This window comes from Protopterus annectens, chromosome 7.part0 (assembly GCF_019279795.1).
Source record: "Protopterus annectens isolate FY-2018-M chromosome 7.part0, PAN1.0, whole genome shotgun sequence".
Lineage (NCBI taxonomy): Eukaryota > Metazoa > Chordata > Ceratodontiformes > Protopteridae > Protopterus > Protopterus annectens.
Genome location: NC_056739.1, coordinates 784,762,172 through 784,779,058, shown reverse-complemented (window position 1 = coordinate 784,779,058; position 16,887 = coordinate 784,762,172). Strand labels below are relative to the sequence as shown.

Below are 16,887 nucleotides of genomic sequence, written 5' to 3'. Positions count from 1 at the left end.
AGCCTCATAAAGGAGTTAACCACTGAAGTCAAGGTCGCAAGCTGGGAAGCCGCCCTGTTCACAACTCCCTCAGCTGTAGGATCTTGCAGGGTATCTCCTAGCTCCTTGAGGAGCTCTCTCAAGTCATGTGAAGTGTGACAAGTAATTCCGCGACCTGAGAATAAAGGTCGCTGAAGAGAACATACGCTTCCCATACCTGTCCATCGTAAGTGACTCCTTGTTCGGCGGATGGACAGATGAAGTTTCCGCAAGTTCCTTCTTAGTGGCTGCTGCCACCACCATGGCATCAACAGGGACCCCTTTAGAAATGAAGGATCTATCCTCGGGAACAGTAATAAATTTCTTCAGCCTTCTCGAAATTGGTTCCATGGTCTCTGGAGCGCTCCATGCCTTTAGACTCATTACAGACAAAAGTGGGTCAAAAGGCGGAGACACCCAAGAGGTGGATGGTCGGGAACCAAATGTGCTAAGGTAGACAGACTCGTCCTCAGAAGGGGCTAGGGACTTCCAGCCACCCCTCTAAGATTTCCAAGATGTCCGAAAAGGAGATATCCTCAGAGGGGGACCGTGGGGACCCTTCTGATTCATCCAAGTCTGTGTCTGAAGTGATGGACTCAGGGGAATCCAGATGCTTCCTCTTACATCTTTTCTTCTGAGGGACGTCCTCTGAATGTTCGGGAGAGGTTTTGGAAGAAGTGTGTCACCCAATGGGGCGTCTTGGGGCACAGGTTTCCTATGTCTGGAGGCAGGAGGAGGATCAAAGGCAGGCACAGGCACCGAGGGAGAGGGAGCTAGTGGAGCACTCTCAGGAGACAGCATGCTCATCACCTCGAAGGTGCCATGGTCCCGAGTCGAAGGAGCCTCCGGCTCTGAAGAGCCCGAAGATCTCCTGCAAACCAACAGCGACGGCTCCGAGCCTGATGTGGGAGCAGAGCTCACCTGAGCCGAAACTCGAGAGGAAGAGCGAGGTCGGACAAGGGTCCGATGCCACTTTCCCCCTCGGAGCCAGCGAGAGAGCTTCGGCGCCCAGATCCCCACGATGGACTGAGACACTGAGGAGATCACAGTGGGTGTTGGAACTGATAAAGGAGAAGTAACTGGAGCCGCCAGTTCCACCACCACAACCTCCACGCACTCTGGCTCCGAGCTCAAGAGAGTCAGAGGAAGAACCGATGGAGAAGCTGGATGGGCCGAAGGAGCCAATTCCTTATGGGCTGAGCTTGATAGTAATTTAGCAAGTGCCTGTGATTTGAGGAGCCTATTGACCAATCTCTCCATGTCATGATCCGAAAGCCTGGAGGACCGAGAGGAGTGCGAAGAGGACTGATGACTGCCCGCTCCAGATTGCAGCAAAGGAGATTGCGGAGCAGAGCTTACCAGCTCCAAAGAAGGAGACCTTGTTCTTTTATGGGTCCGGACTGGCTCCGAGGACTCTGATGGAGCCGCCAGAGACTTAGCTTTGTCGGAGCCAACACTAAGAACCGACAGAGCCGAAGGTTTCACAGTGGATTTTGTCTGTTCCGAGCTCAGAACCGATGGCTTAATGGACTTTTCAGACACTTTAGCTGGCTGAGGACCCTGAGATAAAGAATATTGAGGGTTCGTCAGAAGGCCACGCAAAATTAGCTTATTCTTTCTCTCCTGTGGGATTCTGGAACTGAAAGCATGACAGATAGAGCATGAGTCCTGCAGGTGAACAGCCCCTAAACAATATACACAACTTGTGTGCCCATCCGTAAGGGACATTTTTTGGCAACATGAGTCACTTTTTTTGACCCAGAGGGTTTTGACTCTTTGGACATAGTGGATAATTTGACAGAAAAAAATACCACAGTGAGAAAACAAGATTATAACAGCTAACAGCAGACAAAAACTAAAACTACTATAAAGGCTGTAACGGGCTAGCCCAAATAACAGGATAGGAAATCTCTCTCTCTCTTTTATTTTTTTTAAGGAAAGAGAAGAAGAAAGGGGGAGAGCCTCTAACTTAAACGGCGACTCCCCCAATTATACAGCCTCTAACTTAAACAGCTATCCCAGAAAGGGTGGGGAAAAAGAAGAATAACCCTCTAATTTAAACTGGCTCAAAGGGGAAGGCAAGGCCTGAGGAAGAAAATGAAGGCCAAAAACACCCACAAGAAGAAAAAAGGTAGTGAGACTAACAGGGGAAAATATAAGCCCAAGCAATGTTAATTACACCACAATACCCTGGAAAGGATAACAATATAAGTGAAAAAACACTAGGTACTTAGCCTGAGCCAGTAGTCGCAATCTCGAAACTTCAAGTGCCAAACGAGATCTGGGTAGCCTAGTGCTAGGCATCTTGGGATAGCGGTTAGCCTTGAGCCAGTAAAAGCTCTCGAGCTATAGTAAATCACCCGATTCGGAGCAGAGGATCGGCTCTGAACCCAACCAGCAAGAACGAAGGCGAGATGGGACAACATAACATCTGCTGTTTACTCTTTGTACACAGGCTACTTCTAATGGCCATAGCATGAAATAAGATTCTAGCTGCACTCTCTCAGGAATAGTAAGAATAAAAAAAAATGGGGGAATACATGTCTACCTCTGGACTTCACCCATATGTATTATGACTCTTCCTATGAATGAGCACACTCACCTTCACAAAAGAAAGATGAACAACGGAACTCTGCCCCTTCAAGTACACAAAAAATGAAGAGGGGTAGACAATGGCACTATTCCTACGGTTTCCATTCTGGCCAAAGAAGGTGTACCTAAATTGGAGTACAGGGTACATCTCTGCTGAAGAGCAGTGCAGAGAAGTTTTGCAAGTGAAGCATGGAAGGCAAATACTGCCCTAATTTCAGTCGCCTACTGAATTAGAATACTTTTAAAAATTACAATGTAATTTTTATATAAAGCACCTCCTACCTGCTGTTGTTGTCTTTGCTGGTTGGCTTTCTGTTTGGCACGACGCTCAAGGAACTGCTTGGCAAATTCTTTGGCTTCCCTTGTGTCTCCAAGGTAAGAACGAATGTAATCGTGAACATCATATGGGGAATCCACATCCTTCAGAAATGACACGAAAGTGGGGACTAGGCAAAGAAAAATTGTATACAGTTCAGAATACAATTTAAACACTTCACACTCACATTTGCTCTCCAGTAAACTATCAAATCTGCACAAAGATAACAGCCGCAATGTGAATGAAAAGCTGCTTACACAAGAATAAAAATCTGATCAATAACACAAAAAGTACAGTTTTGTACCTACCATAAATGTAGATGTTCGAAGATCCACATTGCTGCAGTCCTTACTTATGGGTAAGTCCGCTGTCCTCGGTCGGCCCGAATACCAAAGTATTAGGCTGACGTCGGTCATGGGCGCCTAGATCTGACATCAGAGCGTCAGGGTATAAAGGCGCATGATCGACGTCATATCCTCAGTCTTTTCTTGCCCCAGATGTCAGAAGGCCAAACCAGAAAGGCCACAGCCAAAAACAGAATACCTCCCAAAAACATGCCCAACAACAACCATCACCTAAAGCATAGCACCAAGTCAAACTACAGTGGGGAAGGAGGGAGGGTAAATTGGACTGCAGCAATGTGGATCTTGAACATCTACATTTATGGTAGGTACAAAACTGTACTATGTTCTTCATCTCACATTGCTGCAATCCTTACTTATGGGTAGAATCCCAAAGCAACGGAAAGGGAGGATGGTAAAAATCATAAAGCATTAGGGGCCGCTAAAATGCCCTGTAAAATTGCAGTGGCAAATCCAGCCCTTGACTTAGAATAAAGAGGAAGGTGGTAATGTTTAGAAAAGGTATGCACTGAACTCCAAGAAGCTGCCTCCAAAATGTCTTTTGTAGCTACCCCCCTTAGAAAGGCCGTAGAAGTAGCAGTAGCCCTAGTGGAATGAGGCCTGATTCCAGCAGGAATCTCCTTACCATGATGGGAATAACAGAAAGAAATACAAAACCCAATCCATTTAGAAATAGTTTGTTTTGAAACAGGTTTACCCTGTGAACCCAAAGCAAAAGAAACAAACAATTGCTGAGACTGTCTGAACTCCTTGGTTCTGCTCAAATAAAAACGCAACTGACTGTGAATATCCAAAGTATGCAAAAGTTTCTCCCCTTTATTTTGGGGGTTTGCATAAAAAGTAGGCAAATGAATAGTTTGATTTAAGGCCACACTAGAAACCACTTTAGGCATAAAGGAAGGATTAGTACGTAAAGATACCCTATCCTTATGAAAAATCAGGAAAGGCTCCACTGCCATGAGGGCCTGTAATTCAGAAACCCTTCTTGCAGAGGTAATGGCCAACAAAAAGCAGTTTTCCATGACAAATACTTTAACTCGGCAGTAGCTGCAGGCTCAAAAGGTTGTAGAGTAAGTTTTTCCAACACAAAATTGAGATCCCAAGCAGGAGTAGGAGCTCTACGTGGGGTCTTATATTCTTTGCCCTCTAAGAAATTGCTTAAACCAAGGATGAGAGAATAAAGGAGGGTCACAATCATAGTGAGCAGAAATGGCTGCAGCATGAACCTTTATTGAGGAGAAAGACAAACACTTGTCCAATAGCTCAGTAAGATATTGAAGAGCAACACTTAAATCAGGTTTGGAGACATCAAGGTCCTTTCCTTTGCTCCAAATAAAAAAATCTCCTCCATTTATCCGTAAACTTTCCTGGTACTAGGCCTCCTGGCCTCCAAAATAACATTCAAAACTTGTTGTGGAAGCTGAGACCTTCCAGAGTCTAAAACAGAATATGCCAGGCTGTTAGATGCAGAGACTGAATCTTGACATTGAGGAAGTGACTGTCCTCTTGTGACAAAAGGTGCGGAATCAAAGGCAGAGGCCATGGAGGTTCTCGTACTAAACTCCTCAGTAGTGGGTACCAGTGTTGTCGAGGCCAATCCGGTGCTATCAAAATCATGGTTGGCTTGTCTTGTCTGGCCTTCAAAAGTACCTTGGGAAGAAGAGGCAGAGGTGGAAAGGCATATACATGCAGATTGTTCCAACTGAATGATAGAGCGTCCACCTTCCAAGCTGTGTGATGAAACATTTTTGTGCAAAACTTTGGCAACTGGTAATTTAGTGGAGAAGCGAACAGATCTATGTCTGGAGTTCCCCATAACACTGTCAACTGTTGAAATACATGAGGATCCAATTTCCACTCGTGAGGATCCACTATTTGTCTGCTCAATACATCTGCTAAGGAGTTCTGTGCTCCTGGTAGAAACCTTGCCTGGAGATTGAGGTGTAGATTGAGAGCAGTTTCCCACAGAATCATCGCTTGCCTGCAAAGAGGGTAAGAATGGGTTCCCCCTGCTTGTTGATGTACCACATGACAGTAGTGTTGTCTGTTTGAATCAACACCTGCCCTGGGTGAAGTAAATCTTTGAAAGCCATCAATGCAAACTGGACTGCTAACATTTCCTTCAAGTTGATATGCAAATGTTGGAGTTTGACAGGCCACGTGTTTTGCACCCATTTTCCATTGAGGTGTGCTCCCCAAGCCTTGTCCGAGGCATCTGTCGTTAGAATCTGACTCGCCTCTGGCCGGGTCACAGAGAGTCCCTTGTTTAGGTGACATTCCTGAGCCCACCACAAAAACTCCTTCTGAATGCAAGGTATTATCTGAATGACAGTGTCTAGATCTTGGCAGTGCTGTGTCCACACATTTGTGAGATACCATTGAAGCTTCCTCATATGCAATTTGGCATTGGGAAACACCAGAATACAAGATGCCATGAACCCCAAGGCTTGAAGGACTGTCCTTGCAGTCAGCCTGGACCGTAGAGACATTTGCTGGAAATAAAGAGAAAGGCTTCTTTGTTTGTCCGGGGTCAAAAAGGCCATCTGGGAAGCTCTATTCAGTCTCACACCCAGAAAGCACATGTCCTGAGAGGGTACTAGACTGGACTTTGTTTCGTTCACAGAATACCCTAGGCATCTTAACACTGCCATCACATACTGTAGATGATGAAGAAGTTCGTCCTTTTCTTGTGCAATAATCAGGCAGTCGACCAAATAAGGATAAATCTGTATTCCTCTTAGTCTGAAAAATGCTATCACTGGAGCCAGAACCTTTGTGAACACTTTGGGCGCAGTAGATAAGCCAAAGGGCAATGCAAAGAACGCAGGTACCTCCTGCAACTGGGCCTGATAGGAACATGAAGGTAAGCCTCTTTGAGATCCAGAGTAACCATCCAGTGATCTTTTCCCAATAGAGGTAAAAGTTGTTGTAAAGTCAGCATCTTGAACTTTGGAATGTCCAGGTAAGTGTTGAGGATAGATAAATCCAAAATTGGTCTCCACGTGTTCCCTTTCTTTGGAACTAGAAACAGGCGAGAATAAAATCCTAGGCCCACTTCTGACAGAGGAACTGGCTGTATAGCTCCTATTTGAAGAAGTAAAGAAATTTGTCTGTGAGCCTCTATCCTTTGCCGAGGAGGGACGTCTGGCATGCCTTTGAAAGGAGGCATGGTGTGGAAATAGAACTTGTAACCTCGGTTTATAATGTCCAATACCCATTTGTCCTGGGTGACTAAATGCTAATTTTGCTTGAAAAGAGCCAACTTTCCTCCCAAAGGAGCTGCCCGGCAAGAAGAATCTGGCAGCTGAAAATGCAGGTCATTGGGTTAAATGCCAATTTTGCTTGAAAAGAGCCAACTTTCCTCCCAAAGGAGCTGCCCGGCAAGAAGAATCTGGCAGCTGAAAATGCAGGTCATTGGGCCTGTTTACGAAAGGACTGGCCCTGCCCTCACCAGCAGATTGAGCAGGCGAACTCCATTGTCTCGGCCTGAAGGTACTCTGAGCTCTGCCCCTACCAAGCCTAGATCTACCCCTAGACTGAGAATCAGAAGTAGGGTACGTCCACCCCTTAGTAGGCCAATTTCTACTAAACTTTGGAGGTTGTACCTGCAAAAAATCTTTAACAGTCTGCATAGACTTAGCCTTGTCTTCCATTTTCTTTAAGACTGACTCCACAGGAGGACCAAACAAAACTTCAGACTGTAAAGGGCATCCAGAATTCTAGACTTAACATGCTCAGACAAATTCTGATCCTTAAGCCAGGCGTGCCTACGAATAACTGAACTAGTGGCAGCCACCCTAGAAGAAGCCTGTAAAGCATCAAAACCACATTGCAAAGAGTGCTTACCCACCTGTTCAGAAACATGCACTAAATCCTGCAATTCTTTACACACTATGCCCTCTGCCAAAGCATCCACTTTAGATCTTAGCTGAGAAAGGAGGAAATTCTGATACTTCAACCTATGAAACTGGCAGTTCAAAGCTCTCATTGCTAAAGTAGAAGAGGTATACACCTTCTTACCCCATCTATCCAAAGCTCTAGCTTCCTTATCCAGAGGAACCGGATTCTTAACAACAGAGGCTCTAACACCCTTAGGCCCCTGACTAATAGTTTCTGGGTCCGCCCTAGGACTCTTATACAGATATTTATGAGCCTCAGGCACCCTGTAATACCTATCCGGTCTGTGGTAAAACAAGAACTCCCTAAGCCTCTTCCGTGAATCAGAGTAATCCTGTTCCTCCCACTTAAAATGCTCCCTCATGGAATGCAGAGTTTCTGAAAATGAAAAATCCTCTGGAGGAGAAGCAGAAGGAGTGGAATCCTCTGCATCAGAATCAGAATAAGGAGGGAAATCTTGAATGCCTTCAGCAGAAGACTCTGAATCATCTGAGGCCTGCTCCAAACTTTCCAACTCTGGCTCCATCCTGGGCCTCTTATCAGGAGGGGGAATAGAACCTCTAATTAAAGTAATCAAATCCTCTGCCATTTTAAGCATGTGCTTTTTAGGCACAGACCCTGAAGAACCAGAACTGACACCAGAGGAAGGCAAAACAGACCTGCCCTTAGAAGGAGCCTTAGAAACAGTAGCAGAAGGCCTAACCACCTTAGGCATAGAAGGGAGAATAGTAACCTGAGAGGCCCCTTCAGCCTGACCTGCCTACTGAGAGGCCACATCTTGTAAAATCAAAGTTTCCCCCTGGGACTCAACAGAAACTTCAGCCGGATCCACCTGTTCAGCTGTAGCTTCTAAAGGTCCAGCGTCCGAAACGGACAAATCATCCTGCCTATGCTTTAAAGATTTGTCTTTGCGCTTCTTAGTAGAAGCAGGCGTCGGAACATCCGACGGCATATTATAATTACACCTCTTGCCAAAGACTAACCTAGCGCAATCTAACCTCCGTTTATAGTGCTTATTAAACCTAGCACAAAACCGACACCCGACTACGTCGTGCTCCGGTCCTAAACAAGGAATACAAAGCGAGTGGTAATCCCTATGCGGTATCTGTTTCCCACAAGAAATACAATTATTCACTTTTTCTGACATCTGGTAAGTAACTGAGGCAAGAAAAACAAAAATATTCCCAACGGGGTACTTAGCCCAACTTGGTATCGGTCTGAAACTCCGAAAACGAAAAATTTCAGAATGCCGAACGGCACTTGCAACGCTGCTTCTGCATCGGACCATGCGGCAAAAAAGACTGAGGATATGACGTCGATCATGCGCCTTTATACCCTGACGCTCTGATGTCAGATCTAGGCGCCCATGACCGACGTCAGCCTAATACTTTGGTATTCGGGCCGACCGAGGACAGCGGACTACCCATAAGTAAGGACTGCAGCAATGTGAGATGAAGAACATCTGTGTCATGGCATCCTGCAGACACTAGACTTGAAACAGTTAAACAAAAGTTAATATGCTACTAACTGTATCAACACAGCTACAAAACAAGCTTCAAAAATAAGCTAATAAAATCGGAACTTGTCAGTCCTATGCACCTGTACACATGAGATTTCCCTACCAAGGTTAAGATGCAATTAATATTCAAGCCAGCTGACAAAGAAGGTGAAATTAGTCATTTGACATTACACTCAGTACTTAACGATGTCCTATACACATCTGAATAACAAACAGGTTTATGAAAAGGTAGGCATGGATGAATATAGAAAAGCAGAGGAAGAATATATAGATTTAAAGAACAAAGGATTCAGGCTACATTAGTTTTCTTAGGAAGATGCACAAAACATGTTTAAGATTAAAAATACTTCAATGGCTCAATTTTTTTGTCTCCCCAAGATTCATAAAAATATATACAACCCACCAGGGCGTCCCACAGTTTCGCCTGTGGATATTCTTTTTACATAATCTAGCCTGTTTTCTACATCAATACCTATTGCCAACAATAGAAAAAAGCACAGTTGTGTACACTTACCATAAATGTAGATGTTTTGAGTGTATTCACTGCTGCAGTCATCACACTTGGGTTATCCTGCCAGGGGTAGCACTCAGTCGGCCCAAAAATCCAGAGGCTTAGTATTTCTGCATCAGTTGCTGTCGCTTAAGGACTGATATCAGGTCGTCAGTGGTATAAAAACAGACAGCTGATGTCTTTACATCAGTTTTTCTTGGCCCAAATGTCAGGAGCCCCCAAATAGGGAGCTAACTTATGGTAGAAAAACCCCACCAGCAAAAAGTAAATACCAATAACCCTGAGTGAGGAAGAGAAAGAAAGAGAGAGAGACAAGGGGGCTGGAGGGTGGGAAACCAGGACTGCAGCAGTGAATACACCCGAACATCTACATTTATGGTAAGTGTACACAACTGTACTATGTTCTTCGTGTTTCACTGTTGCAGTCATCACACACGGGTTGATTCCCAAAGCTTAAGAATGAGTGGAGGCAGTCAAGAAGAGTTGGGGCTGGCTAGTATGCCTTGCAGGACTGCGGTTGCAAAGCCCACCCTGGATTTGGAAAAAAGACAGGCAGGTGGTAATGCTCGGTGAAGGTATGAACAGAACTCCAAGTTGCAGCTTCCAGAATGTCTCTGGTAGGGACTCCTCTGAGAAAGGCTGTAGAGGTTGAATTTGCCCTAGTAGAATGTGTTCTGACCCCCTGAATGGATGGTTTCCCATGGTGTTTGTAACAGAAATGGATACAGTGCTTTATCCATTTGGAGATGGTTTGCTTTGAAATGGCCTTGCCCTCTGCCCCTGGTGCAAAGATGACTAGTGTCAGATTTCCTAAAGGGCTTAGTCCTATCAAGGTAGAATCTGAGCGGTCTGTGCACATCTAAAGAGTGCAGGATCCTTTCCCCCTTATTTTGAGGATTAGGGAAAAAGGTGGGCAAATGGATAGACTAGTTGAGAGCCACACTGGACACCACTTTCGGCATGAAAGTTGGGTTAGTCCTGAGGGAGGATCTTTCAGCATGAAAAATAATGAAGGGTTAAGTGCTTGTAGCTCCGACACTCTTCTGGCTGAAGTGATGGCCAGAAGCAAGGCTGTTTTCCAACAAAGGAGCTTTAACTCTGCTGACGCAGCAGGCTCAAAGGGGGGCACAGTGTGAGCTTTTCCAACTCAAAGTTAAGGTCCCAAGCAGGGATAGGGGCTCTTCTTGGTGACCTTAAGTTGTTAGCCCATCTCAAGAACTGCTTGATGAGAGGGTGCGAGGACAGAGGTGGCTCAGTGCTGTAATGAGAAGAGATGGCAGAGGCATGGATCTTAATGGAAGAGAAGGACAGGCCCCTGTGGAGTAGGTCTGCTAGGTAATCCAGGATGACAGGTAAGGAGGGCTGTGCTGAGTCCACTCCTTTAGTCTGGATCCAGGAACAATGCCTTTTCCATTTGTCAGTATAAGATTTTCTAGCACTGGGTCGTCTGGCTTCACGTATGACATCCAGTACCTGCTTGCTTAGGCTGGAAACTGGAAGAGAAGTCAAGGAATAAGCTAGGCTGCAAGGTTCAGGGTCATACCTCTCAAACTGGAATCGTCAAAAATCTGAACAAGGCCCATGAAAAATAGGTACAAATCTGTACGCTGATTAACATATAATTTGCATACATAATTATGTAACCCCACCCACTCCAATGGAATTGTGGGATACCAACTTTCAAACGCAAACTGAAGAACAGACAACCAAAATATGGCACCAGAGTCACCCTGCAGCCATCCCAATGTCCCATTACCTGGCTATTTCACCCCATTTATCATAAACACTAATGTGTGCATACTGCTTTACTTCTACAATGATTATTTGGATTTTATTTTTACATTTTGCAGCACAACAATGCAGAATCACTAACAGACATCTGCTAAACAAAACAATACTGTCTCGCAATGAAAATAGGCTTGGCATTAAAACTTCTCTGCCCTTGAAATTCACATTAATTGAAACAGCACTGAATCCCACACCACATCCAAAGAAATGCATCTGGCTGGCCAGTGGTGGATAAAGATTACCTTTGGGATGTTTTCAAATCATTGGCCCCTTGCACACAAAACAAGAAACGTGTTCTTTTCTTTGATACACCTTCCTGATTTTATTAAATTATATTCCTTGCATAATACAACACACTTGTTAGAGTGCATTTTAAATTTATTGTTTGAACATTTTTCCAGCAGGCTGTACTGTAAGCAATGAAACAAAACACATGAAGCAATAATGACAACTGCCCAATTCAGAACATTTCCATCATAAAAGTCTACGTCCACACCCACACTATAAACAGAATGACAGTAGTGTAAGCCATAGGCATCTTGCACAGCGGCTCGCACTTATTTTCAACTTCATTTTTTGTGGGGGACGGGACAAAAGGTCAAAAACCAAGGGCACATTTTAAAATTGCTTGTATAATTTTGTAAAGTTGCTAGAATAAAATGCTGTCACCACGCTGTATTTCACTAGCAAATCTGAACCCAGGACACTACGCACTACAGTCAGAACATACCACTATACCAAATCAGCAGCTTCCTGAAAAATAGGAAGACTGAAACTTAATGGCTATCATTTAGTGACTTCATTTCTCACTTCTCACCATAGCTCTCAACCTCTTAGCACAAAAAAACCTGGACAAAGCCAATAATGGGGGAATACAAATTCAGTTCTCACTTCTCACCATAGCTCTCAACTCTTAGCACAAAAAACCTGGGCAAAGCTCACAAGTAGTGGTGGCTAGAGACTTACCAGGGACACATTTTAAACATTGCTTGTATAATTTTGTAAAGTTGCTTGAATAAAAAGTTGTGTTACCACCATGCATTTCACTGGCAAGTGTTGAACCCAGACCCTATGCACTAAAGTCAAAACAACATACCACTATGCTAAATCAGCAGCTTCTTGAAAAATGGGAATTACTCAAACTTATTGGCTATTATTTAGTGAATTAATTTCTCTTCTCGCCACAGCTGTCAACCTCTTAGCACAAAAAACTCAACAAACAAAGCCAATAATGGGGGAATACAAATTTAGTTCTCACTATAGCTCTCAACTCTTAGCACAAAAAACCTGGGGAATACAAATTCAGTTGTCAGTCCATGTATCAGCTTAGTAAGTGATGTCATGGCTTGAATAAAACCTGCTTAGAAAAATAAATAGTATACTGGGTGTTTTCTACCTCAACTTATCTCAACAATGACATACTACAAATATAGCTGCAGCCTGTCCACCTATCTGTCCTAAAAGAGAAGAAATCACATTCTGCTTGAGACATTCTTCTCAGCTACAATGAAATAAATGAGTCTATAGAAAATAACAACAATGTAGTAATAATTTTTGAAAAGGCAACAGTTTTTGAAGTTCCTGAGATTTTCACAAAGCTGATGATTAGAGCACAATGAAGGAAAATGAACAGGTAGAAATGATACCGAAGCACTAGTTTCTCTGTAGCATTTTTTTTATTTATTTTGTTTCATAAATGCTCAGCATTTTGAAAAGGTATGGGTTCATTTTCCATGCTGGCATATAGATCTTCAATGAATTTACTGCAGAATATGTAATACTCAAATTAAGACTACACAATTATGTGTATGGACATATGCATTGTATTACATTTAAATAATGACACCATAATATTAAATAAATCTAAAACTAGAAACTTCATCTGGAGCTACATGTACCAATTCTCTGCAAGAGGGCAATATTTTTTTCCCAGTTAAAAGCAGTTCTGATGCCAATAACACAAAGTACAGGTTTTAGTGGTATAGCATGGAGGATGCCTTTTCATTCTTGCAGCACATTAGATCCTCTTATCACATTTTTACAGCATGCTGCCACATTAATTAGCTTCATTATTAAATACGCATCCTACAGTGGAAATGTGTGAAAAGGCTGAATTCATTTTCACTGTAATTCACAGGACACTCGTATGTAAAATGAAAATCATCTTATATAACACATCAGAGTTCCTTTCTAAAAAGAAAAAGATGGTTATATTCTGAGACCCAGTTTAGATCGCATGTCTCGAGTATCATAGGTCAGCTAAGCAAGTGTAAGTATTTAATTTCATTTTAATTTTTTATGAAATGTTTATTCACTTGTAAAGCTACTACAAATCATAGCCCTGCATTGTTTTCCATAACAGATGACTTGTAGTCTGTTAGGAATCCAAGTTTTTATTATTTTACTATGAATCCCCACACTTTTAATGACTATGTCAGGGCTTATTTTCATAGGAGATGTTGACAATTTAAATTGACTTGCATACTGGAAATAAACCAAACAGACACACACACACACAGCAATTTAATTACCTTACTTAAAGAAGCTAGCCAGTCGTTCCCCTGCCCGCATAAATAAGTTCTTCATTCTTCCCTCTCGCAGACCAGAACTAATTCATAACGCTGAGCTGTCCCTTGTTCCTGCTTGTGCTTGCATAAGCATATTCTGTTCATGGCTTTCTCACTCGCATATAAACCATAATGCTCAAAGCTGAGCTGTTCCTGTTCCCGCTTGCATTTGCGGCCAGCCGGAAATTACTCCTTCAGCTCAATTCCGACTGGCTGGTAGCCCTGGCGGCGCTGACATCATCCCGCACGTGATGACGTCATCGCTGACAGTACAAAAATTTGAAAAACAAAAGGAAAAATCGGAAATGAAGGGGTGCCACTTGGGAATCGTGACACCCCTTCATCTGGACCCCAAAATTCGGTAAAAACCAAGAAATTCGGTATGGTTGGGAGGTATGTTCAGGGTCTGCAATTGCGGATGCAAGAACTGTCCCTCCTGCTGAGTCAGGAGAGCTGGAATCTGTGGGAGGTGCCATGGAGGCAATGGTGACGGACTGCGCAGTAGTGGGTACCAGTGTTAGTGTGGCCAGTCTGGGGCAATCAAGATTGCCCTTGGTGTTTTCTCCCTTATCTTCAGTAATACTATTGTAAGAAGAGGTAGAGGGGGAAAAGCATAGATTGAAAGGTTTGCCCACTGGAAGGATAGGACATCCACTTTCCAGGCCTTGCTGTGAGGTTTCCTGGCGCAGAATTTGCTGAGCTGGTGGGTTGTAGGGGCAAAGCAAATAGGTCCATCTTCGAGGTGCCCCATTCCTGGGTCACAAGGCTGAAGGTGTTGTGGTTTAATTACCACTCATGTGGGTCTAGGAGATTTCTGCTTATGTTGTCTGCCAGAGAGTTTTGTTTGCCTGGCAGGAATTGAGCTTGCAGGTGAATATGCATGGCTGAAGCCGTGTTCCAGAGGGTCATGGCTAGCCTGCAGAGTGGGTAAGAGTGGGTTTCCCCCTGCTTGTTGATGTACCACATCACTGTGGTCTTATCGGTTTTGATTAGTAGGGGCCGTGGAGAGAGTAGGGATCTGAAAGCTGTCAGAGTGTGCTGAAAAGCTAGCATCTCCTTTTGGTTGATGTGCAGATGAATTTGATTTGGGCCCCATTGGCCCTGAATGCAAATGCCGTCCAGATGTGCACCCCAGGCAAATTCTGATGCATCTGTGGTTAGGGTCCGGGTGGCATAGGGTTGTGTAAAGGGAAGCCCCTTGCTGTGGTTGCATGCTGCTGCCCACCAAAGGAACTCTTTCCTTAGACAAGGTACCATAAGTATGATAGTTTCCAGGTCCTGAGAATGTTGGCACCAAAGCCTAAGTACCATTGAAGTTTCCTCATATGCAGTCTGGCATATGGAATTAGTAGAATGCAGGAGGCCATGGACCCTAGAGTTTGAAGGATTTTCCTTATGGATAACTGGGTTCTAGTGGCCATTTGAGAGAGGCAGCCTGTCAGGTTTGTTTTTCTAGATTAAGGAATGCCATCTGGGATGCTGTGTCCAAGCTTGCTCCCAGGAATACAATTTTTTGACTGGGGACAAGTTTGGATTTCTTTTCGTTGATAATGTACCCCAGGGAGATAAGAAGGTCCTTTACAAATGTCAGGTGCTGCAACAGCTTTTCCTGTCTGCCTGCCTGAATCACTCAATCATCCAAGTAGGGGTAAATTTGAATATGTCTGTCTGAAATAGGCAATGGATGGAGCCAGGCATTTTGTGAAAAACTATTGGAGCAATGGATAAGCCAAAGGGAAGTGCAGAGAAAGAATAGTTGTGTAAAATCTTACCATAATCATAGATGATCTTCTCTTCCATATTGCAGTACTCGGTGTGGGATTTACTGCCTTCGGGCGACTCGTACGTCGGCTCCTAAACAAAAGTTTCAGCTTGGCTGTTGCAGCTGTGTGGGACGACACACGTAGGGCCATAAACCAGGGACCCTATGTGTGACGTCTGCACGCACAATCCTCAGAAAGTGAAGCTAAGCAGGCAAAGTAGATAGCCCAACAGGATAGGCTGCCAAAGATGAAAAGGAAAGTTGTGTACCATAAATGTAGATGCTCGAGTGTATTCACTGTTGCAGTCATTACTCTTGGGTTATCCTGCTGGCAGGCTACCCTCAGTCGGCCAGAATTCCAAAGTCTAGGTCCGGCGTCGGTTGCTGTCGCCTCTTCCCTGACGTCAGTGCGCCAGGGGTATAAAAAGATGCAGCCGATGCCATTTTCTTCAGTTTTTCTTGGCCCAGATGTCAGGAGCCCCCAAATTGGTAGGCTGAAAAAATATGCCAATAAATATGCATGCACAAAAATAACATTTCCTTCATCTACAAGCAAATACACCACATAGGTTGTATAGGATAGTGAAGTACAGATAAGTCCCAGCAAAGAAAAGGGGGATGATGGGTGGGTAACCTGGACTGCAACAGTGAATACACTCAAACATCTACATTTATGGTAGGTACACAACTGTACTATGTTCATCGTGTTTCACTGTTGCAGTCATTACTCTTGGGTTGAATCCCAAAGCTGAGGATGGGTGGCTGGGCTAAATAGGATTAGGAGAGGCTATGAGGCCCTGCAGAACTGCAGTGGCAAAGCCAGCTCTGGATTTAGAGTAAAGAGGTAAGTGGTAGTGCTTTGTGAAAGTGTGCACTGAACTCCAAGTTGCAGTCTCTAAGATATCTTTGGTTGGTACTCCTCTGAGGAAGGCTGCTGAAGTGGCTGCTGCTCTGGTAGAATGAGGCCTAATGCCCTTAGGCACTGATTTGCCATGCTGAAAATAGCAGAAACGGATGCAATGGCCTATCCATTTAGAAATAATCTGTTTTGAGATAGCCTTTCCTTGTGATCCTGCAGCATATGACACTAAAAGTTGCTCAGTCTTTCTGAAAGCTTTAGTTCTGTCCAAGTAGAAGCCTAACTGCCTGTGTATGTCCAAAGAATGCAGAATTTTCTCACCCTTGTTCTGTGGATTTAGATAAAAGGTAGGCAAGTGAATGGTTTGGTTGAGGGCCACATTGGACACCACCTTAGGCATAAATGTTGGGTTTGTCCTCAGAGAAACCCTGTCTGTATGTAAAATGATAAAAGGTCCCACAGCCATGCGGGCTTGTAACTCAGAGACTTGTCTTGCAGAGGTTATTGCTAGGAGCAGAACTGTTTTCCAGGATAAGAATTTTATATCCGCTGTTGAGGCTGGCTCGAAAGGAGGCAGTGTCAGTTTTTCCAAAACATAATTGAGGTCCCAGGCCGGAATTGGTGCTCTCCTTGGAGGCCTAATGTTTTTGGCCCCTCTGAGGTACTGCCTTATTAAGGATGAGAAAAGATGGGTGG

General features: G+C 44.0%; 1 protein-coding gene across 1 annotated transcript in view; it reads right to left on the bottom strand.

Moving 5' to 3' along the window:
• Positions 1-16,887, bottom strand: part of GIGYF1 (GRB10 interacting GYF protein 1) — a gene marked incomplete in the record, with an annotated part of 2,892,461 nt that overhangs the window by 535,696 nt on the left and 2,339,878 nt on the right. Inside the window, 1 exon segment of the mRNA XM_044077309.1 lies at positions 2,893-3,056. Coding sequence (XP_043933244.1) covers positions 2,893-3,056 — 164 coding nt within the window.